The 24,892-nt window shown below is 42.3% G+C and overlaps 1 protein-coding gene across 1 annotated transcript in view; it reads left to right on the top strand.

Moving 5' to 3' along the window:
• Positions 1-5,199: 5,199 nt before the first annotated feature.
• Positions 5,200-24,892, top strand: part of ELP3 (elongator acetyltransferase complex subunit 3) — a 77,526-nt gene continuing 57,833 nt past the window's right edge. Inside the window, exons 1-3 of the mRNA XM_058021821.1 lie at positions 5,200-5,265; positions 7,628-7,727; positions 21,257-21,395. Of these exons, the coding sequence (XP_057877804.1) occupies positions 5,238-5,265; positions 7,628-7,727; positions 21,257-21,395 (267 nt within the window). The 5' untranslated portion in view covers positions 5,200-5,237. The remainder of the gene's footprint in view (positions 5,266-7,627; positions 7,728-21,256; positions 21,396-24,892) is intronic.

The raw sequence follows: 24,892 nt of genomic DNA, 5'->3' as shown, positions 1-24,892 counted from the left end.
CTAGCGCTGAGGGGGCGCGGCCTCCTCAGGCCCGCGTGGTTCCCCTCAGGGCGGATCCCAGCACCAGCGGGAATTTGGGAACGAGACCCCGGGAAAAACTGGATTTAACGGGGAAATAGGATGATCTCACTATTGTGAATTTCCAAAACTGTCCCTTTTAAAATGCTGTTTTCCCTCCTGGAGTCGATGTTTTGCTACTATATAGCGCGGAGGGGGCGCGGCCTCCTCAGGCCCGCGTGATTCCCCTCAGGGCGGATCTCAGGGCCGGCGCGATTTTGGGGACGAGATCCCGGAGACAACTGAGTTTAACGGGGAAATAGAACGATCCTATTATTGGGAATTTCAAATTTGTTCCTTTTAAATTGTTTTTTTTTTTCCTTCCTGGAGTCGATGTTTTGCTACCATCTAGCGCTGAGGGGGCGCGGCCTCCAGGCCGGCGTAGTTCCTCTCAGGGAGGATCCCAGCACCAGCGGGAATTTGGGAACGAGACCCCAGGAAAACTGAATTTAAAAAGGAAATAGGACGATCCCAGTACTGAGAATTTCAGAAATGGTCCCTTTTTAATAGGTTTTTTCCCTGCTCGAGTCGATGTTTTGCTACCACCTAGCGCTGAGGGGGCGCGGCTTCCTCAAACCCGCGTGGTTCCTCTCAGGGCGGATCCCAGCATCAGCGGGAATTTGGGAACGAGACCCTGGGGGGGGATTATTGGATTTTAACGGGGAAATAGGATGATTCCACTACTGATAATGTCAGAAATTGTCCCATTTTAATAGGACTTTTCCCTCCTGGAATCGATGTTTTGCTACCTAGCTCTGAGGGGGCACGGCCTCCTCAGGCCCGGGTGGTTCCCCTCAGGGAGGACAACAGTACCAGCGGGAATTTGGGAACGAGACTGCGGGGAAAACTGGATTTTAACGGAGAAATAGGATGATCCCACTACTCGGATTTTCAGAAATTGTCCATTTTCAATCGGTTTTTCCCTCTTGGAGTCGATGTTGTGCTACCACCTAGCGCTGAAGGGGCGCGGCCTCCTCAGGCCCGCGTGGTTCCGCTCAGGGCGGATTTCGGCCCCCGCGGGAATTTGGGAACGAGATCCAGGGGACAACTGGATTTAACCGGAAAATAAAACAATCCTATTATTATGAATTTCAGAAATTGTCCCTTTTAAACTAGTTTTTCCCTTCTGGAATCGATGTTTTGCTACCATTTAGCGCTGAGGGGGCGCAGCCTCCTCAGGCCCAGGTGGTTCCCCTCTGGGCGGATCCCAGAATCAGCGGGAATTTGGGAACGAGACACCGGGGAAAAACTGGATTTTAACGGAGAAATAGGATGATTCCATTATGGTGAATTTCAGAAAATGACCCTTTAAAATTGTTTTTGTTTTTGTTTTTTTTTCCCTCCTGGAGTCAATGTTTTGCTACCATCTAGTGCATGGTTCCCCTCATAGTGGATCCCAGCACCAGCAGGAATTTGGGAATGAAACCCCAGGGAAAAACTGGATTTAACGGGGAAATAGGATGATCCCACTAGATCCCACTACTGAGAATTTCAGAAATTGTCCATTTTTAATCATCAGCTGTAAGAGCAGCCACCAGGATGTTTTTATACCCTGGGAATGCTGTGTCCAGGTCCCGGGACATGAGGGACCTGGAGTAGCTCCCATAAAGATGGGGAAGGGCCTGGAGCATCTCCCTGGCCATGAAAGGCTGAGGAAGAAGAGGCTGTTCAGCCTGGAGAGGAGAGAAATGAGAGGGAACCTCGTCCCTGGGTGTCCCTGGGTGTCCCTGGGTGTCCCTGTGTGCAGGGAAGGGCAGAGCGGGGCCCAGCAATGGCACCAGAGCTACAGGCAGGGAATGATCCCAGCAATTCCACCTGGATATTAGGAAGAATTTCTGCTCTGGGCAGTGCCCAGCCCTAAGCAGAGAGCAGAGAGGCTGTGGATTCTCCTCTCTGGGATATTCCAGAGCCCTCTGGACACACTCCCGTGCCCTGGGCTCTGGGATGGCCCTGCTGGATGGAGCAGGGATGTGGCACCAGTGACCCTCTGTGGTCCCATCCAGCCTGACCCATCCTGGGGCTCTGAGAATCTGCAAATCTGGGATTCTGTGGGGGTGTGAGCCTGAGATGCTGTGATCGCCACAGTCTGTGATTTCATGGTTATATGAGTCTGTGATTCCTTGATTCTGTGATTCTGTAATGCCATGATTCTCTGATTCTGTAGTTCTGTAATTTTGTGAGTCTGTGATTCCATGATTCTGTAATTCTGTGATTCTGTAATGCCATGATTCTCTGATTCTGTAGTTCTGTAATTTTGTGAGTCTGTGATTCCATGGTTCTGTAATTCTTTGATTCTGGAATGCCATGATTCTCTGATTCTGTAGTTCTGTGATTTTGTGAGTCTGTGATTCCGTGAGTCTGTGATTCCATGATTCTGTAATTCTGTGATTCTGTAATGCCATGATTCTCTGCTTCTGTAGTTCTCTGGGTTTTGTGAGTCTGTGATTCCATGATTCCGTGTTTTCTGTGAGTCTGTGATTCCATGATTCTGTCATTCTGTGACTGTGAATCTGTAATTCCATGATTCTGTCATTCTGTGAATCTGTAACTCCATGATTCTGTCATTCTGTGACTGTGAATCTGTAATTCCATGATTTTGTCATTCTGTGAATCTGTAATTCCATGGTTCTGTGAATCTGTAATTCCATGATTCTGTCATTCTGTGAGTGTAACTCCATGATTCTGTCATTCTGTGACTGTGAATCTGTAATTCCATGATTCTGTCATTCTGTGATTCCATGGTTCTGTCATTCTGTGACTGTGAATCTGTAATTCTCTGGTTCTGTCATTCTGTGAGTCTGTAATTCCATGGTTCTGTAAGTCTGTAATTCCATGATTCTGTCATTCTGTGACTGTGAATCTGTAACTCCATGATTCTGTCATTCTGTGAATCTGTAATTCCACGATTCTGTCATTCTGTGACTGTGAATCTGTAATTCTCTGGTTCTGTCATTCTGTCAGTCTGTAATTCCATGGTTCTGTAAGTCTGTAATTCCATGGTTCTGTCATTCTGTGACTGATGAATCTGTGATTCTCTGGTTCTGTCATTCTGTAAGTCTGTAATTCCATGATTCTGTCATTCTGTGACTGTGAATCTGTAATTCTCTGGTTCTGTCATTCTGTGAATCTGTAATTCCATGATTCTGTCATTCTGTGACTGTGAATCTGTGATTCTCTGGTTCTGTCATTCTGTGAATCTGTAATTCCATGATTCTGTCATTCTGTGACTGTGAATCTGTAATTCCATGATTCTGTCATTCTGTGTTTCCATGATTCTGTCATTCTGTGAATCTGTAATTCCATGGTTCTGTCATTCTGTGAGTCTGTAATTCCATGATTCTGTCATTCTGTGAATCTGTAATTCCATGGTTCTGTCATTCTGTGAGTCTGTAATTCCATGATTCTGTCATTCTGTGTTTCCATGATTCTCTGACCCTGTGATTCTGTGACTGATCCTGTAGTTCTGTGATGATGTGTGTGTGACATTCTGAGATTCTGGGAGTCTCTGAATCCGTGACTTTCTGATTCCATGATTTCATGATTCTGTGATTGAGTCTGAGACTGTAATTCTGTGATTCCATCACTCTGCGATTCTGAGATTCTGGGACTCTCTTTGTGATTCCACGATTCCATCACTCTGCAATTCTGTGAGCCAGTGATTCCACAATTTTGTGATTCTGACTGTGGCCCTGAAATTCTGTCACCCTGTCATTCCACAGTTCCACATTCTGAACTTCTGAGGCTCTGCGACTCTCTGAGATTCCGTGATTCCCTGATTCTGTCACTCTGCTCTCTGAGCCCGTGATTCCACGATTTTGTGATTCTGACTCTGTGATTGTGAGATTCCATGACTCTGAGATTCTGTGATTCCATCATTCCATAATTCTGGGATTCTGGGAGTCTGTGATTCCATGATTTTGTGATTCTGGCTCTGAGATTCTGTGATTCCATGGTTCCACAATTCTGGGATTCTGGGGGTCTGTGATTCCATGATTTTGTGATTCTGACTCTGTGATTGTGAGATTCCATGACTCTGAGATTCTGTGATTCCATGATTCCATCACTCTGCAGTTCCGGGATTCTGGGAGCCTGTGATTCCATGATTTTGTGATTCTGACTCTGTGATTGTGAGATTCCGTGACTCTGAAATTCTGTGATTCCATCATTCCACAGTTCTGGGATTCTGTGAGCCAGTGATTCCATGATTTTGTGATTCTGACTCTGTGATTATGAGATTCCATGACTCTGAGATTCTGTGATTCCATGATTCCATCATTCCACAGTTCTGGGATTCTGGGAGTCTGAGATTCCATGATTTGGTGATTCTGACTCTGTGGCTCTGAGATTCTGTGATTCCATGATTCCATCACTCTGCAGTTCTGGGATTCTGGGGGTCTGTGATTCCACGATTTTGTGATTCTGACTGTGGCTGTGTGATTCTGAGATTCCATGATTCCATACTTTTGTGATTCTGACTGTGGCTGTGAGATTCTGTGATTCCATGATTCCATCACTCTGCAATTCTGGGATTCTCTGAGCCTGTGATTCCATGATTTTTTGATTCTGTAATTCCATGATTTTTTGATTCTGTAATTCCATGATTCTGGGATTTTCTGAGCCTGTGATTCCACGATTTTGTGATTCTGACTCTGTGGCTCTGTGATTCCATCACCCTGTGATTCCACAATTCCACATTCTGCACTTCTGAGACTCCATGACCCTCTGACACTGTGATCGCGCGATTCCCTGATTCCCCAATTCCACGATTCCTTAATTGATTCCTTAATTGATTCCTTAATTGATTCCTTAATTGATTCCTTAATTGATTCCTTAAGTGATTCCTTCATTGATTCCTTGATTGACTCCTCGATCCGCGTGACCCTGCCTTCACCTGACACCACAACTTTCCACAAACACCATCCAACCGAGCACCCACACTGGCAGGAGGAGCGGGAGACCCCAAACCCCCTCCCCAAACCCAGGGTGACGCCCAGAACCCCCAAATCCCGAGATTTTCCCCCAAAATCCCGGGGGGTGTCCCTGCTCCCCTCTCGGTGCGGTCCCGGCGCCCCCCGGTGGCTGATGGCGGAACCGCAATTCCCTTTACGGCGCTTTCGCGACAGCGCGGGCCGGCGTCGCTTTACGGCAACGCAACGGGCCAGGCCGCGGGATCCGCCGGGATGAAGCAGAAAAAGAAAAATGGGAAAGGTAAAAAATAAAACAAAAATACCTGAGGGGCTGGAACGTGTCCGGGAGAGGGAATGGAGCGGGGTGAGGGAGATGGGGGGGGCTGTGCGTGGAGGAAAGGAGGCTCGGGGGGCTCTGCAGGACTCCCTGACGTGAGGGAACAGCCGGGGACGGCGTGAGGGGAAACGGCCTCGAGCTGTGCCGCGGGAGGGTTAAATTGGATAACAACGGGTTTTAAATTGTATAAAAGCAGGAATTTCCACCCTTAAAGGGCTCCCCAGCCCTGGCACAGCTGCTCAGGGCAGTGCTGGAATCCCCATCCCCGGGGGAATTTAAAATCCCCGTGGATGTGGCATTTGGGGACACTTGGTGGCCCTGGAATTGCTGGGAATGGTTGAACTCTGGAGCTCTTCTCCACCCTGACCCATTCCACGGTTCCCTGGCCGGAATTTCAATTTTAAATTTCAGTTTAAACTCTCTGGACGGCGTGAGGGGAAACGGCCTCGAGCTGTGCCGGGGGAGGGTTACATTGAATAACAGGAGATTTAAATTGGATAAGCACGGGTTTTAAATTGTATAAAAGCAGGAATTTCCACCCTTAGAGGGCTGCCCAGCCCTGGCACAGTTGCTCAGGGCAGTGCTGGAATCCCCATCCCCGGGGGAATTTAAAATCCCCGTGGATGTGGCACTTGGGGACACGGGTGGCCCTGGAATTGCTGAGAATGTTTGAACTCTGGAGCTCTTTCCCACCCTGACCCATTCCACGGTTCCGTGACAGGAATTTCAATTTTAAATTTCAGTTTAAACTCTCTGGACGGCGTGAGGGGAAACGGCCTCGAGCTGTGCCGGGGGAGGGTTAAATTGGATAACAGCAGGTTTTAAATTGTATAAAAGCAGGAATTTCCACCCTTAAAGGGCTGCCCAGCCCTGGCACTGCTGCTCAGGGCAGTGCTGGAATCCCCATCCCCGGGGGAATTTAAAATCCCCGTGGATGTGGGACTGGGGGACACGGGTGGCCCTGGAATTGCTGGGAATGGTTGAACTCTGGAGCTCTTTTCCACCCTGACCCATTCCACGGTTCCGTGACAGGAATTTCAATTTTAAATTTCAGTTTAGAATCCCTGGACGGCGTGAGGGGAAACGGCCTCGAGCTGTGCCGGGGGAGGGTTAAATTGGATAACAGGAGATTTAAATTGGATAACAGCAGGTTTTAAATTGTATAAAAGCAGGAATTTCCACCCTTAGAGGGCTGCCCAGCCCTGGCACAGCTGCCGAGGGCAGTGCTGGAATCCCCATCCCCGGGGGAATTTAAAATCCCCGTGGATGTGGCACTTGGGGACACGGGTGGCCCTGGAATTGCTGGGAATGGTTGAACTCCGTGCTCTTTTCCACCCTGACCCATTCCACGGTTCCATGACAGGAATTTCAATTTTAAATTTCAATTTCAAATTTCAATTTCAAATCCCCGTGGATGTGGCACTTGGGGACACTTGGTGGCCCTGGAGTTGCTGCGAGTGTTTGAATTCCAGAGCTCTTTTCCATCCTGTTCTGTGACAGGAATGTGCAAAATGCACGTATTTTATAATTGGCTTTTTTGCAAATATTCAAATGAATATTAGATGTGTTGTGTTAGAAAGCAATGCTGGATTCATTCTCTTAAGTCGTGTGGTAAATAGAGTTTTAGGTTATAAAAAATGTTGAAATAGAAACTCTGCAATGTAGGATACTTTTTTTAAACAGACAGCAGCCACAGGACGCCTGAATCTTTCAGAGATAAAGAATTTATTGCTCTGTTATCAGCAGAAATGAACTTCTGCTGTCAGGACTCAGAGGAAGAAGCTGAGGATGAGCAGACAGAATCCTGTGTTTGAATGGAATTGATGCATCATGGATGAGGTGTATGAATGTGCAACAGATTATTGTTTTTAAGGGTTAATCCTCTGTTAATGTGTGTCCTTTTTCGGGCTTATTTTGCCCAGAAAAAGTTACCCAGATCATCCATAACTTTTTATCTCTTATCTCACATTGTCCTAATTCAAAATGTCCAAATTATTGTTATTACTCTAATAGCAATATTATTATTACTCTGATTGTATTAATATTATTATCACTATTATTTTATTTTATAAATTTATAATTTTTATAATTTTTATAATTATTTTTATAACCATTTTATTCCCATGAAACTTTGAAAATTTTAAAACCGAGCGATTCCTGTTTTTCGCAGCAATTTCAAGCCGGGTTCTGACGAGCACGAAAATCTCTGATTTTTCTCTGTTTTTGCCCCTTTTTTCACAGGAATTTCAGGCTGGGTTATGGCAAGCAAGAAAATCTCTAATTTTTCTCTGTTTTTTTTCCCTTTTTTCCCCCATTTGTGGCACAGGGGAGCAGAGCCAGGCCGAGCTGATGGTGATGGCCATTGGAGACATCATAAAGCAGCTGCTGGAGGCCCACGAGCAGGGCAGGGACGTGGATGTCAACAGGTGAGAGAGGAACATCCTCAGCTCTCATTTCACTCATTTTTAAATAAAAAAAACCCCCAAAAATGGGAAATTCTGGGCTGTGAGTGAGGAACATCCTCAGCTCTCATTTCACTCCTTTTTATATGAAAAAACCCCCAAAAATGGGAAATTCTGGGCTGTGAGTGAGGAACATCCTCAGCTCTCATTTTCACACATTTTCTGATATAAACCCCAAAAATGGGAAATTCTGGGCTGTGAGTGAGGAACATCCTCAGCTCTCATTTCACTCATTTTTCTGATATAAACCCCAAAAATGGGAAATTCTGGGCTGTGAGTGAGGAACATCCTCAGCTCTCATTTTCACACATTTTCTGATCAAAAACCCCCAAAAATGGGAAATTCTGGGCTGTGAGTGAGGAACATCCTCAGCTCTCATTTCACTCCTTTTTATATGAAAAAACCCCCCAAAAATGGGAAATTCTGGGCTGTGAGTGAGGAACATCCTCAGCTCTCATTTCACTCATTTTTATATGAAAAAACCCCACAAAAATGGGAAATTCTGGGCTGTGAGTGAGGAACATCCTCAGCTCTCATTTCACTCCTTTTTATATGAAAAAACCCCCAAAAATGGGAAATTCTGGGCTGTGAGTGAGGAACATCCTCAGCTCTCATTTCACTCCTTTTTATATGAAAAAACCCCACAAAAATGGGAAATTCTGGGCTGTGAGTGAGGAACATCCTCAGCTCTCATTTCACTCCTTTTTCTGTGAAAAAAACCCCAAAAATGGGAAATTCTGGGCTGTGAGTGAGGAACATCCTCAGCTCTCATTTCACTCCTTTTTCTCATCAAAAACCCCCAAAAATGGGAAATTCTGGGCTGTGAGTGAGGAACATCCTCAGCTCTCATTTCACTCATTTTTAAATGAAAAAAACCCCACAAAAATGGGAAATTCTGGGCTGTGAGTGAGGAACATCCTCAGCTCTCATTTCACTCCTTTTTCTGATATAAAAAACCCCAAAAATGGGAAATTCTGGGCTGTGAGTGAGGAACATCCTCAGCTCTCATTTCACTCCTTTTTCTGTGAAAAAAAACCCCAAAAATGGGAAATTCTGGGCTGTGAGTGAGGAACATCCTCAGCTCTCATTTCACTCCTTTTTATATGAAAAAACCCCCAAAAATGGGAAATTCTGGGCTGTGAGTGAGGAACATCCTCAGCTCTCATTTCACTCCTTTTTCTGTGAAAAAACCCCAAAAATTTGAAATTCTGGGCTGTGAGTGAGGAACATCCTCAGCTCTCATTTTCACACATTTTCTGTGAAAAAAACCCCAAAAAATGGGAAATTCTGGGCTGTGAGTGGGGAACATCCTCAGCTCTCATTTCACTCATTTTTCTGTGAAAAAACCCCAAAAATGGGAAATTCTGGGCTGTGAGTGAGGAACGTCCTCAGCTCTCATTTCACTCATTTTTAAATGAAAAAAACCCCCCAAAAATGGGAAATTCTGGGCTGTGAGTGAGGAACATCCTCAGCTCTCATTTCACTCATTTTTCTGTGAAAAACCCCAAAAATGGGAAATTCTGGGCTGTGAGTGAGGAACATCCTCAGCTCTCATTTCACTCCTTTTTATATGAAAAACCCCCCCAAAATGGGAAATTCTGGGCTGTGAGTGAGGAACATCCTCAGCTCTCATTTCACTCCTTTTTCTGTGAAAAAACCCCCAAAAATGGGAAATTCTGGGCTGTGAGTGAGGAACATCCTCAGCTCTCATTTCACTCCTTTTTCTGTGAAAAAACCCCCCAAAATGGGAAATTTTGGGCTGATTTCCTGCAGGGAGAGATTTTCTGAAAATCTCCACAAAACTCTAAATGCATTTTTATTATTTTTTTTTATTTATTTATGTTATTTATTTTTGTTTTTACCTTTTTTCCCCCCATCCCTCACTAGTCCCAAATCCATCAGGAAAAGGAAACATTCATTAGAAATAAAATTATATCTGATTTTTTTAGCAATGTGTTCCACCCAGATTCATTTATAGAAACTTTTGTTCCTCAAATTTGTGGAGTAAAAAATCCTGAATTTGTTATTTCAATAAATTCCTTTCTCCCTTATTTATCTGGAGCAAGTAATCTGGAATTTGTTGTTTACAGGGATTTTTTTTCCTTTATTTATTTATGTGGAATAAGAATTCCTGAATTTGTGGTTTACAGGAATTTTTTCTTTATTTATGTGGAGTAAGAAAACCTGAATTTCTTCTTTGTAGAAATTCCTTTTTCCTTTATTTTTTTTGAGTAATAAAATCTGAATTTGTTCTTTACAGAAATTTCTTCTTCCTTTATTTGTGTGGAGTAAGAAAATCTGAATTTTTCACTTACAGAAACTTTTTCCTTCTTTATTTATGTGGAATAAGAAAACCTGAATTTTTTATTTTTTGTTTCTCGAAATTTCCTCCTCCTTTATTTATTTATGTGGAATAAGAATTCCTGAATTTGTGGTTTACAGGAATTTTTTCTTTATTTATGTGGAGTAAGAAAACCTGAATTTGTTCTTTGTAGAAATTCCTTTTTCCTTTATTTATTTGGAGTAATAAAATCCGAATTTGTTCTTTTTAGAAATTCAGTTCTTCTTTATTTTTTTTTGAGTAATAAAATCTGAATTTGTTCTTTACAGAAATTTCTTCTTCCTTTATTTGTGTGGAGTAAGAAAATCTGAATTTCTTATTTACAGAAACTTTTTCCTTCTTTATTTATGTGGAGTAAGAAATCCTGAATTTTAAATTTTTTGTTTCTAGAAATTTCCTCCTACTTTATTTATTTATGTGGAATAAGAATTCCTGAATTTGTTGTTTACAGGAATTTCTTCTTTATTTATGTGGAGTAAGAATTCCTGAATTTGTTCTGTGTAGAAATTCCTTTCTCCTTTATTTATTTGGAGTAATAAAATCTGAATTTGATGTTTATAGAAATTTTTTCTTCCTTTATTTAAGTGGCCTAATAAAACCTGAATTTTTCATTTACAGAAACTTTTTCCTTCTTTATTTATGTGGAATAAGAAAACCTGAATTTTTAATTTTTTGTTTCTAGAAATTTCCTTCTGCTTTCTTTATTTATGTGGAATAAGAATTCCTGAATTTGTTCTGTGTAGAAATTCCTTTTTCCTTTATTTATTTGGAGTAATAAAAATCTGAATTTGATGTTTACAGAAATTTTTTCTCCATTATTTATGTGGAGTAAAAAATTCCTGAATTTGACATTTACAGAAATTTCTTCCCCCTTTATTTAAGTGGCCTAATAAAACCTGAATTTCTTATTTACAGAAACTTTTCCCTTCTTTATTTATGTAGAGTAAGAAAACCTGAAATTTTTGTTTCTAGAAATTTCCTCCTGCTTTATTTATTTATGTGGAATAAGAATTCCTGAATTTGTTGTTTACAGGGATTTTTTCTTTATTTATGTGGAGTAATAAAATCTGAATTTGTTCTTTACAGAAATTTCTTCTTCCTTCATTTAAGTGGAGTGATAAAACCTGAATTCCTTATTTACAGAAACTTTTCCCTTCTTTATTTATGTGCAATAAGAAAACCTGAATTTTTTATTTTTTGTTTATAGAAATTTCCTCCTCCTTTATTTATTTATGTGGAATAAGAAAACCTGAATTTGTGGTTTACAGGAATTTTTTCTTTATTTATGTGGAGTAAGAAAACCTGAATTTGTTCTTTATAGAAATTCCTTTTTCCTTTATTTATTTGGAGTAATAAAATCTGAATTTGTTCTTTACAGAAATTTTTTCTTCCTTTATTTAAGTGGAGTGATAAAACCTGAATTTATTTTTTACAGAAATTTCTTCTTCCTTTATTTCTGTAAAGTAAGAAAACCTGAATTTGTGACTTACAGAAACTTTTCCTTTATTTATTTATGAGGACAAAAAAATCTGAATTTGTTCTTTATAGAAATTCCTTTTTCTTTTATGTCTGTAGAGCAAAAAAAACCCCCGAATTTCCCCATTTTATTGCAATAATTATAAATTTATTCCTTTAAATTTAATTTTAAATTTCTTTTGGAGGAGAACTCAGCTGAGTGTAGGGTTCAATTAATGCCATCAATTCATCAACTCAACATCAATCAGGAATTATCCCTGGAAATGGAGCCTGGAAAAAATCAGGAAAAAAAACAAATTTAGGGGAAAACACAGAAAATAAAAAAAAAAAACACAGACACAGAAAATAAAAGACCACAGACACAGAAAATAAAAAACCAGTGACAGAAAATAAAACCCAGTGACAGCTGTGAGGTGAATGTTGGTGTTTGCAAACTCGCTGGGTGTGTTTAATTCTCTGCCTGGAGAAATCTGCCTGCACCTGTGTGGCACAGCTGGAAAGGAGAGCAGATTTGGTGATTTTGGTTGATTTTTGGTGAATTTTTGGTGATTTTTGGTGTTTTTAGTTGATTTTGGGTGTTTCTGGTTGCAGCTGAAGATCAAACCCTCAGGCAGGCACAGCTGTGAGTTGATTTTTGGTGTTTCCCCACACCTGCAGCTGGGTGTGTTTAATCCTTCTGCCTGGATTTGTGTTCCACAGATAGAAAAAAGAGCAGATTTTGGAAATTTTGGCATTATTTGGTGATTTTGGGTGTATTTTTTGTGATTTTGGGTGTTTCTGTGAGGCTGAACACCAATCCCTCAGGCAGGCCCAGCTCTGAGGTGATTTTTGGTGTTTCCCAGACTCTTTGTGCAGCAGAACTGGAGGAACCTGCCTGGATCTGTGTGTCACAGGTGGAAAGGAGGCAGATTTTAGTGATTTTCATGTTTTTTGGTGATTTTAGGGTGTTTTTTAGTGATTTTGGGTATTTTTAGTTGATTTTGGGCGTTTCTGGTTGCAGCTGAAGACCAAATTTCAGCCAGGTAAGGGAAGCTGTGAGTTGATTTTTGGTGTTTGCACACCCTGCAGCAGCTTGTGTTTAATATTTCTGCCTGGATCTGTGTGCCATCTATGGAAAAGAAGGCAGATTTAGGTATTTTGGGTGTTTTTTGGTGATTTTGGATGTTTTTTGATGATTAATTTGGGTGTTTCTGCTTGCAGCTGCAGACCAAACCCTCAGGCAGGCCCAGCTCTGAGGTGATTTTTGGTGTTTCCCAGACCTGCAGCTGCTTGTGTTTGATCCTTCTGCCTGGATCTTTGTTCCACAGAGAGAAAAGAGGCAGATTTTGGAGATTTTGGGCATTTTTTGGTGATTTTGGGTGTATTTTTGGTGATTTTGGGTGTTTCTGGTTGCAGCTGAACACCAATCCCTCAGGCAGGCCCAGCTCTGAGGTGATTTTTGGTGTTTCCCAGACTCTTTGTGCAGCAGAACTGCAGGAACCTGCCTGGATCTCTGTGACACAGGTGGAAAGGAGGCAGATTTTGGTGATTTTCATGTTTTTTAGTGATTTAGGGTGTATTTTAGTGATTTAGGGTGTTTTTTGTTGATTTTGGGTGTTTCTGGTTGCAGCCTGAAGGCCAAACCCTCAGGCAGGCACAGCTCTGAGGTGATTTTTGGTGTTTCCCCACACCTGCAGCTGCTTGTGTTTGATCCTTCTGCCTGGATCTGTGTGGCACAGATGGAAAAGAGGCAGATTTAGGTATTTTGGGTGTTTTTTGGTGATTTTGGGTGTATTTTTGATGATTTTGGGTGTTTCTGTGAGGCTGAACACCAATCCCTCAGGCAGGCCCAGCTCTGAGGTGATTTTTGGTGTTTCCCAGACTCTTTGTGGAGCAGAACTGGAGGAACCTGCCTGGATCTCTGTGACACAGGTGGAAAGGAGGCAGATGTTGGTGATTTTCATGTTTTTTAGTGATTTAGGGTGTTTTTTGGTGATTTAGGGTGTTTTTTGGTGATTTTGGGTGTTTCTGGTGGCAGCTGCAGACCAAACCCTCAGCCAGGTAAGGGAAGCTGTGAGGTGATTTTTGGTGTTTCCCCACACCTGCAGCTGGGTGTGTTTGATCCTTCTGCCTGGATCTGTGTGGCACAGATAGAAAAGAGGCAGATTTTGGAGATTTTGGGCATTTTTTGGTGATTTTGGGTGTATTTTTTGTGATTTTGGGTGTTTCTGGTTGCAGCTGCAGACCAATCCCTCAGGCAGGCACAGCTCTGAGGTGATTTCTGGTGTTTCCCAGACCCTTTGTGCAGCAGAACTGAAGGAACCTGCCTGGATCTCTGTGACACAGGTGGAAAGGAGGCAGATTTTGGTGATTTTCAGGTTTTTTAGTGATTTAGGGTGTATTTTAGTGATTTTGGGTGTTTTTAGTTGATTTTGGTTTGCAGCTGCAGACCAAACCCTCAGCCAGGCACAGCTCTGAGGTGATTTTTGGTGTTTCCCACACCTGCAGCTGGGTGTGTTTAATCCTTCTGCCTGGATCTGTGTGGCACAGATGGAAAAGAGGCAGATTTTGGTGATTTTGGGCATTTTTTGGAGATTTTGGGTGTATTTTGGATGATTTTGGGTGTTTCTGTGAGGCTGAACACCAGTCCCTCAGCCAGGCCCAGCTCTGAGGTGATTTTTGGTGTTTCCCAGACTCTTTGTGCAGCAGAACTGGAGGAACCTGCCTGGATCTCTGTGGCACAGGTGGAAAGGAGGCAGATTTTAGTGATTTTCATGTTTTTTAGTGATTTAGGGTGTTTTTTAGTGATTTAGGGTGATTTTTGGTGATTTTGGGTGTTTCTGGTTGCAGCTGAAGACCAAACCCTCAGCCTGGTAAGGGAAGCTGTGAGTTGATTTTTGGTGTTTGCACACCCTGCAGCTGCTTGTGTTTGATCCTTCTGCCTGGATCTGTGTGCCATCTATGGAAAAGGAGGCAGATTTAGGTATTTTGGGTGTTTTTTGGTGATTTTGGATGTGTTTTGATGATTAATTTGGGTGTTTCTGCTTGCAGCTGCAGACCAAACCCTCAGGCAGGCGCAGCTCTGAGGTGATTTTTGGTGTTTCCCCACACCTGCAGCTGCTTGTGTTTGATCCTTCTGCCTGGATCTGTGTTCCACAGATAGAAAAAAGAGCAGATTTTGGAAATTTTGGCATTATTTGGTGATTTTGGGTGTATATTTTGTGATTTTGGGTGTTTCTGTGAGGCTGAACACCAAACCCTCAGGCAGGCACAGCTCTGAGTTGATGTTTGGTGTTTGCCCTCACACTGGAACTCTTTGTGTAGCACAACAGGATGAACCTGCCAGGATCTCTGTGTGGCAGAGATGGAAAAGAAGGCAGATTTAGGTATTTTGGGTGTTTTTTGGTGATTTTGGGTGATTTTTGCAGATTTTCGGTGTTTCTGGTTGCAGCTGCAGACCAATCCCTCAGGCAGGCACAGCTCTGAGGTGATTTTTGGTGTTTCCCAGACTCTTTGTGCAGCAGAACTGGAGGAACCTGCCTGGATCTGTGTGTCACAGGTGGAAAGGAGGCAGATTCTGGTGATTTTCAGGTTTTTTAGTGATTTTTGGTGTTTTCTGGTGATTTTGGGTGTTTCTGGTTGCAGCTGAAGACCAAAACTTCAGCCAGGTAAGGGAAGCTGTGAGTTGATTTTTGGTGTTTCCCCACACCTGCAGCTGGGTGTGTTTGATCCTTCTGCCTGGATCTGTGTGGCACAGATAGAAAAGAAGGCAGGTTTAGGTATTTTTGGCATTTTTTGTTGATTTTGGGTGTATTTTGGGTGATTTTGGGTGTTTCTGGTTGCAGGCTGAGGACCAAACCCTCAGGCAGGCACAGCTCTGAGGTGATTTCTGGTGTTTCCCCACACCTGCAGCTGCTTGTGTTTAATCCTTCTGCCTGGATCTGTGTTCCACAGATACAAAAGAGGCAGATTTTGGAGATTTTGGGCATTTTTTGATGATTTTGGATGTATTTTTGATGATTTTGGGTGTTTCTGTGAGGCTGAACACCAATCCCTCAGGCAGGCGCAGCTCTGAGGTGATTTTTGGTGTTTCCCAGACTCTTTGTGCAGCAGAACTGAAGGAACCTTCCTGGATCTCTGTGACACAGGTGGAAAGGAGGCAGATTTTGGTGATTTTTCGTGTTTTTTAGTGATTTATGGTGGTTTTTAGTGATTTTTGGTGATTTTTGGTGATTTTGGGTGTTTCTGGTTGCAGCCTGAAGGCCAAACCCTCAGGCAGGCGCAGCTCTGAGGTGATTTTTGGTGTTTCCCCACACCTGCAGCTGCTTGTGTTTGATTCTTCTGCCTGGATCTGTGTGGCACAGATGGAAAAGAGAGCAGATTTAGGTATTTTGGGTGTTTTTTTGGTGATTTTGGATGTTTTTAGTTGATTTTGGGTGTTTCTGTGAGGCTGAACACCAAACCCTCAGCCAGGCCCAGCTCTGAGGTGATTTTTGGTGTTTCCCAGACTCTTTGTGGAGCAGAACTGGAGGAACCTGCCTGGATCTCTGTGACACAGGTGGAAAGGAGGCAGATTTTGGTGATTTTCATGTTTTTTACTGATTTTTTTGTGTTTTTTAGTGATTTTGGGAGTTTCTGGTTGCAGCCTGAAGGCCAAAACCCTCAGCAAGCTGTGATTGGATTTTTGGTGTTTCCCCACACCTGCAGCTGCTTGTGTTTGATCCTTCTGCCTGCATCTGTGTGGCACAGATAGAAAAGCAGGCAGATTTAGGAGATTTTGGGCATTTTTTGGAGATTTTGGGTGTATTTTTGGTGATTTTGGGTGTTTCTGTGAGGCTGAACACCAATCCCTCAGGCAGGCATGATCAGCTGTGAGTTGATGTTTGGTGTTTGCCCTCACACTGGAACTCTTTGTGTAGCACAACAGGAGGAACCTGCCAGGATGTCTGTGTGGCACAGATGGAAAAGAAGGCAGATTTAGGTATTTTGGGTGTTTTTTTGGTGATTTTGGGTGTATTTTTTGTGATTTTGTGTGTTTCTGGTTGCAGCTGCAGACCAATCCCTCAGGCAGGCCCAGCTCTGAGGTGATTTTTGGTGTTTCCCAGACTCTTTGTGCAGCAGAACTGGAGGAACCTGCCTGGATCTCTGTGTCACAGGTGGAAAAGAGGCAGATTTTGGTGATTTTCATGTTTTTTAGTGATTTAGGGTGTTTTTTAGTGATTTAGGGTGATTTTGGGTGATTTTGGGTGTTTCTGGTTGCAGCTGAAGACCAAAACTTCAGCCAGGTAAGGGAAGCTGTGATTGGATTTTTGGTGTTTGCACACCCTGCAGCTGGGTGTGTTTAATCCTTCTGCCTGGATCTGTGTGCCATCTATGGAAAAAAAGGCAGATTTAGGTATTTTGGGTGTTTTTTGGTGATTTTGGATGTTTTTTGATGATTAATTTGGGTGTTTCTGCTTGCAGCTGCAGACCAAACCCTCAGGCAGGCACAGCTCTGAGGTGATTTTTGGTGTTTCCCCACACCTGCAGCTGGGTGTGTTTGATCCTTCTGCCTGGATTTGTGTTCCACAGATAGAAAAGAGGCAGATTTTGGAGATTTTGGTCATTTTTTGGAGATTTTGGGTGTATTTTTTGAGATTTTGGGTGTTTCTGTGAGGCTGAACACCAAACCCTCAGGCAGGCCCAGCTCTGAGGTGATTTTTGGTGTTTCCCAGACTCTTTGTGGAGCAGAACTGCAGGAACTTGCCAGGATCTCTGTGACACAGGTGGAAAGGAGGCAGATTTTGGTGATTTTCATGTTTTTTACTGATTCAGGGTGTTTTTTGGTGATTTAGGGTGTTTTTTGGTGATTTTGGGTGTTTCTGGTTGCAGCTGAAGACCAAAACTTCAGCCAGGTAAGGGAAGCTGGGAGTTGATTTTTGGTGTTTCCCCACACCTGCAACTGCTTGTGTTTAATATTTCTGCCTGGATCTGTGTGCCATCTATGGAAAAAAAAGGCAGATTTAGGTATTTTGGGTGTTTTTTGGTGATTTTTGGTGTTTTTAGTTGATTTTGGGTGTTTCTGGTTGCAGCTGCAGACCAAACCCTCAGGCAGGCACAGCTCTGAGGTGATTTTTTGGTGTTTGCACACCCTGCAGCTGCTTGTGTTTAATCCTTCTGCCTGGATTTGTGTTCCACAGATAGAAAAAAGAGCAGATTTTGGAAATTTTGGCATTATTTGGTGATTTTGGATGTATTTTTTGTGATTTTGGGTGTTTCTGTGAGGCTGAACACCAAACCCTCAGGCAGGCCCAGCTCTGAGGTGATTTTTGGTGTTTCCCAGACTCTTTGTGCAGCAGAACTGGAGGAACCTGCCTGGATCTCTGTGGCACAGATAAAAAAGAGGGAGATTTTGGAGATTTTGGGCATTTTTTGGTGATTTTGGGTGATTTTTGGTGATTTTGGGTGTTTCTGGTTGCAGCTGAAGACCAAAACTTCAGCCAGGTAAGGGAAGCTGTGAGTTGATTTTTGGTGTTTCCCCACACCTGCAGCTGCTTGTGTTTGATCCTTCTGCCTGGATCTGTGTGCCATCTATGGAAAAGAAGGCAGATTTAGGTATTTTGGGTGTTTTTTGGTGATTTTGGATGTTTTTAGTTGATTTTGGGTGTTTCTGGTTTCAGCTGCAGACCAAACCCTCAGGCAGGCACAGCTCTGAGTTGATTTTTGGTGTTTGCACACCCTGCAGCAGCTTGTGTTTAATATTTCTGCCTGGATCTGTGTGGCACAGATAGAAAAAAGAGCAGATTTTGGAGATTTTGGGCATTTTTTGGAGATTTTGGGTGTATTTTTTGTGATTTTGGGTGTTTCTGGTTTCAGCTGCAGACCAAACCCTCAGGCAGGCACAGCTCTGAGGTGATTTTTGGTGTTTCCCCACACCTGCAGCTGGGTGTGTTTAATCCTTCTGCCTGGATTTGTGTTCCACAGATAGAAAAAAGAGCAGATTTTGGAAATTTTGGCATTATTTGGTGATTTTGGGTGTATTTTTTGTGATTTTGGGTGTTTCTGTGAGGCTGAACCCCAATCCCTCAGGCAGGCCCAGCTCTGAGGTGATTTTTGGTGTTTCCCAGACTCTTTGTGCAGCAGAACTGCAGGAACCTGCCTGGATCTCTGTGGCACAGGTGGAAAGGAGGCAGATTTTGGTGATTTTCATGTTTTTTAGTGATTTAGGGTGTTTTTTAGTGATTTTGGGTGTTTTTTGGTGATTTGGGTGTTTCTGGTTGGAGGCTGAGGACCAAACCCTCATCCAGGCACAGCTGTGAGGTGAATGTTGGTGTTTGCACACTCCCTGTTTGTGTTTAATTCTCTGCCTGGAGAAATCTGCCTGCACCTGTGTGGCACAGCTGGAAAGGAGAGCAGATTTGGTGATTTTGGTTGATTTTTGGTGAATTTTTGGGGATTTTGGGTGTATTTTTTGTGATTTTGGGTGTCTCTGGTTGCAGCTGAAGACCAAACCCTCAGCCAGGTAAGGGCAGCTCTGAGGTGATTTTTGGTGTTTCCCCACACCTGCAGCTGCTTGTGTTTGATCCTTCTGCCTGGATCTGTGTGGCACAGATAGAAAAGAAGGCAGATTTAGGTATTTTGGGTGTTTTTTGGTGATTTTGGGTGTATTTTTTGTGATTTTGGGTGTTTCTGTGAGGCTGAACATCAAACCCTCAGCCAGGCCCAGCTCTGAGGTGATTTTTGGTGTTTCCCAGACTCTTTGTGCAGCAGAACTGCAGGAACCTGCCTGGATCTCTGTGACACAGGTGGAAAGGAGGCAGATTTTGGTGATTTAGGGTGTTTTTTAGTGATTTAGGGTGTTTTTTAGTGATTTAGGGTGTTTTTTGGTGATTTTGGGTGTTTCTGGTTTCAGCTGCAGACCAAACCCTCAGGCAGGCACAGCTCTGAGGTGATTTCTGGTGTTTCCCCACACCTGCAGCTGCTTGTGTTTAATCCTTCTGCCTTGATCTGTGTTCCACAGATAGAAAAAAGAGCAGATTTTGGAGATTTTGGGCGTTTTTTGGAGATTTTGGGTGTATTTTTTGTGATTTTGTGTGTTTCTGGTTGCAGCTGCAGACCAAACCCTCAGGCAGGCCCAGCTCTGAGGTGATTTTTGGTGTTTCCCAGACTCTTTGTGCAGCAGAACTGCAGGAACCTGTTTGGATCTGTGTGACACAGGTGGAAAGGAGGCAGATTTTGGTGATTTTCATGTTTTTTAGTGATTTAGGGTGTTTTTTAGTGATTTAGGGTGATTTTGGGTGTTTCTGGTTGCAGCTGAAGACCAAAACTTCAGCCAGGTAAGGGAAGCTGTGAGTTGATTTTTGGTGTTTGCACACCCTGCAGCTGCTTGTGTTTGATCCTTCTGCCTGGATCTGTGTGGCACAGATAGAAAAGAGGCAGATTTTGGAGATTTTGGGCATTTTTTGGAGATTTTGGGTGTATTTTGGGTGATTTTGGGTGTTTCTGTGAGGCTGCAGACCAATCCCTCAGGCAGGCCCAGCTCTGAGGTGATTTTTGGTGTTTCCCAGACCTTTGTGCAGCAGAACTGGAGGAACCTGCCTGGATCTCTGTGACACAGGTGGAAAGGAGGCAGATTTTGGTGATTTTCATGTTTTTTACTGATTTAGGGTGTTTTTTAGTGATTTAGGGTGTTTTTTGGTGATTTTGGGTGTTTCTGGTTGCAGCTGCAGACCAAAACTTCAGCCAGGTAAGGGAAGCTGTGATTGGATTTTTGGTGTTTCCCCACACCTGCAGCTGCTTGTGTTTGATCCTTCTGCCTGGATCTGTGTGCCATCTATGGAAAAAAAGGTAGATTTAGGTATTTTGGGTGTTTTTTGGTGATTTTGGATGTGTTTTGATGATTAATTTGGGTGTTTCTGGTTGCAGCTGCAGACCAAACCCTCAGGCAGGCACAGCTCTGAGTTGATTTTTGGTGTTTCCCCACACCTGCAGCTGTTTGTGTTTGATCCTTCTGCCTGGATCTGTGTTCCACAGATAGAAAAAAGAGCAGATTTTGGAAATTTTGGCATTATTTGGTGATTTTGGGTGTATTTTTTGTGATTTTGGGTGTTTCTGGTTGCAGCTGCAGACCAATCCCTCAGGCAGGCCCAGCTCTGAGGTGATTTTTGGTGTTTCCCAGACTCTTTGTGCAGCAGAACTGGAGGAACCTGCCTGGATCTCTGTGGCACAGGTGGAAAGGAGGCAGATTTTGGTGATTTTCATGTTTTTTAGTGATTTTTTGTGTTTTTTAGTGATTTTGGGTGTTTCTGGTTGCAGGCTGAGGACCAAACCCTCATCCAGGCACAGCTGTGAGGTGAATGTTGGTGTTTGCACACTCCCTGGGTGTGTTTAATTCTCTGCCTGGAGAAATCTGCCTGCATCTGTGTGGCACAGCTGGAAAGGAGAGCAGATTTGGTGATTTTGGTTGATTTTTGGTGAATTTTTGGTGATTTTGGGTGTGTTTTTGATGACTTTGGGTGTTTCTGGTTGCAGCCTGAAGGCCAAACCCTCAGTCAGCTGTGAGTTGATTTTTGGTGTTTCCCACACCTGCAGCTGCTTGTGTTTGATCCTTCTGCCTGCATCTGTGTGGCACAGATGGAAAGCAGCTCCCATTTTGCTGATTTTGCTGATTTTGCTGATTTTTGTTGATTTTTGACCATTTTGTGTGCTTTATTTGCAGATTAAAGACCAGCACGTCGGCGCGGTACGGGCTGGCGTCGCAGCCGCGCCTGGTGGACGTGATCGCGGCGGTGCCGCCGCCCTTCCGGAAGGTTCTGCTGCCCAAGCTCAAGGCCAAGCCCGTCAGGACGGCCAGCGGGGTGAGGCTGCAGGCAGCTCCCTCCTTCCCCCTCACGCTCCCTGATCCCACACAAAATTTGGGTCAAATCCCCCAAAATTTGGGTCAAATCCCACTAAAATTTGGGTTAAATCACACCCAAAGTTTGGGGTAAATCCCACCCAGAATTTGGGTTAAATCCCACGCAAAATTTGGGTTTAATCTCAGCCAGAATTTGGGTTTTAACTCTACCAAAATCTGGGTTAAATCCCACCAAAATTTGGGTGAAATCCCACCAAAATTCGGGTTAATCCCACCCAAAGTTTGGGGTAAATCCCGCTCAAAGTTTGGGTTAAATCCCACCCAGAATTTGGGTTAAATCCCACCCAAAATTAGGGTTTAATCCCACCCAAAATTTGGGTTAAATCCCACCCAAAATTTGGGTTTAATCCCACCCAAAATCTGGGTTAAATTCCGCCCAAATTTGTGTTAAATCTCACCCAAATACTTTATATCAGACCCAAATTCATACTGAAAGCACCTCAGCCTCTCCATATCAGCTCAAATTTACACTGAAAACATCCAGTTCTTGATATCAGCCCCCAATTTACACTGAAACCACTCAATTCTTAATATCAGACCCCAATTTATACTGAAACCACCTGATTTTTTATATCAGACATAATTCTCTTTATCAGACCCAAACTTACACTGAAGCCACTCAATTCTTGATATCAGACCCCAACTTTTACTGAAACCACCTAAAGTTTTATATCAGACCTAATTTTTGATATCAGACCCCAATTTACACTGAAACCTCCTGATTTTTTATATCAGACCCAAATTTATGCTGAAACCACTCAATTCTTTATATCAAACCCCAATTTATACTCAAACCACCTGATTTTTTAGATCAGACCCCAATTTACACTGAAGCCACCCTAAATCTTCATATCTGACCCCAATTTATACTGAAACCACTCAATTCTTGACATCAGACCCCAAATTATACTGAAACTACTATTTTTTTTTATATCAGACCCCAATTTATCCTGAAACCACCTGATTTTTTATATCGGACCCTAATTCTTTTTATCAGACCCAAACTTACACTAAAACCACCTAAATCTTCATATCAGACCCCAACTTTTACTGAAACCACCTAAATTTTTATATCAGACCTAATCCATACTGAAACCACCTAAAGTTTTATATCAGACCTAATTTTTGATATCAGACCCCAATTTACACTGACACCACCTGATTTTTTATATCAGACCCAAATTTATGCTGAAACCACTCAATTCTTTATATCAAACCCCAATTTATAATCAAACCACCTGATTTTTTAGATCAGACCCCAATTTACACTGAAACTACCAATTTTTTTTATATCAGACCCCAATTTATCCTGAAACCACCTAAAGTTTTACATCAGACCTAATTCTTGATATCAGAGCCCAATTTATACTGAAACTACCAATTTTTTTATATCAGACCCAAATTTACACTGAAACCACTCAATTCTCCATATCAAACCCCAATTTATACTGAAACCACCTGATTTTTATATCAGACCTAATTCTTTATATCAGCCCTCAAATTGACACTGAAACCATTTAATTATTTTATCACACCCCAGTTTATTCTGAAACCACCTGATTTTTATATCAAACCCTAATTCTTGATATCAGATCCCAATTTTTTCAAAAACCACCTCATTGTCATATCAGACCCCAAATTGACACTGGAACCACCAAAATCTGCATATCAGAGCCCAATTTGCACTGAAACCACTCAATTCTTGATATCAGACCCAAATTATACTGAAACCACTCAGTTCTTTGTGTCAAACCCCAATTTATTCTGGAACCACCTGATTTATTTTATATCAGACCTAATTCTTTTTATCAGACCCAAACTTACACTGAAACCACTCAGTTCTTTATATCAGACCCCAGTTTATTCTGAAACCATCCTAAATCTTGATATCAGACCCCAATTTACACTGAAACCACTTCAATTTCCACATCAGACCCCAATTTATCCTGACACCACTCAGTTCTTGATATCAGACCTAATTCTTGATATCAGACCCCAATTTATCCTGAAACCACCTCATTTTTTATATCAGACCCTAATTCTTGATATCAGATCCCAATTTTTTCAAAAACCACCTCATTGTCATATCAGACCCCAAATTTACACTGAAACCACCCAAATCTGCATATCAGAGCCCAATTTACACTGAAACCACTCAGTTCTTTAGATCAGACCCCAATTTATACTGAAAACACCAAATTCTTGATATCAGACCCAAATTGATACTGAAACCACCTCAATCTTTCCATGAGACCTCTGTTTGTTCTGAAATCACTCAATTCCCAAATCAGACCCCAGTTTGTGCTGAAAGCACCTCATTTTTTATATCAGACCTAAATCTTGATATCAGACCCCAATTTACACTGAAACCACCTAAATCTTGATATCAGATCCAAATTTACACTGAAACCACTCAATTCTTTATATCAGACCCCAATTTACACTGAAACCACCCTGAACCTTCATTTCAGACCCCAATTTATACTGAAACCACCTAATTTTTTATATCAGACCTAATTCTTTATATCAGACCCCAATTTACACTTAAACCACCCTAAATCTTGATATCAGCCCCCAATTTGTACTGAAATCACCTGATTTTTTATATCAGACCTAATTCTTTTTATCAGACCCAAACTTTTACTGAAACCACCTAAATCTTCATTTCAGACCCCAACTTTTACTGAAACCACCCTAAATCTCCATATCAGACCCCAATCCATACTGAAACCACCTAAACTTTTATATCAGGCCTAAATCTTGATATCAGACCCCAATTTACACTGAAACCACCTAAATCTTGATATCAGACCCCAATTTGCACTGAAACCACCTAAAGTTTTATATCAGACCCCAATTTGCACTGAAACTTCCAATTTTTTAATATCAGACCCCAATTTATCCTGAAACCACCTGATTTTTTATATCAGACCTCATTCTTTTTATCAGACCCAAACTTACACTGAATCCACCTAAATCTTGATATCAGACCCCAACTTTTACTGAAACCACCTAAATTTTTATATCAGACCCCAATCCATACTGAAACCACCTAAAGTTTTATATCAGACCTAATTTTTGATATCAGACCCCAATTTACACTGAAACCACCCTAAATCTTCATATCAGACCCCAGTTTATTCTGGAACCACCTGATTTTTATATCAGACCCCAAATTTACACTGAAACCACCCTAAATCTTATTATCAAACCCCAATTTATACTGAAACCACCTAAGTTTTTATATCAGACATAATTCTCTTTATCAGATCCAAACTTACACTGAAACCACCTCAATCTTGATATCAGACCCAAATTTACACTGAAACCACCCTAAATCTTCATATCAGACCCCAATTTATACTGAAACCACCAATTTTTTTATATCAGACCCCAATTTATCCTGAAACCACCTAAAGTTTGATATCACACCTAATT

Source organism: Melospiza georgiana, chromosome 3, assembly GCF_028018845.1.
Source record: "Melospiza georgiana isolate bMelGeo1 chromosome 3, bMelGeo1.pri, whole genome shotgun sequence".
NCBI lineage: Eukaryota > Metazoa > Chordata > Aves > Passeriformes > Passerellidae > Melospiza > Melospiza georgiana.
Note: the sequence above shows the minus strand (reverse complement) of the source record. Positions and strands in the feature narration are given on the sequence as shown.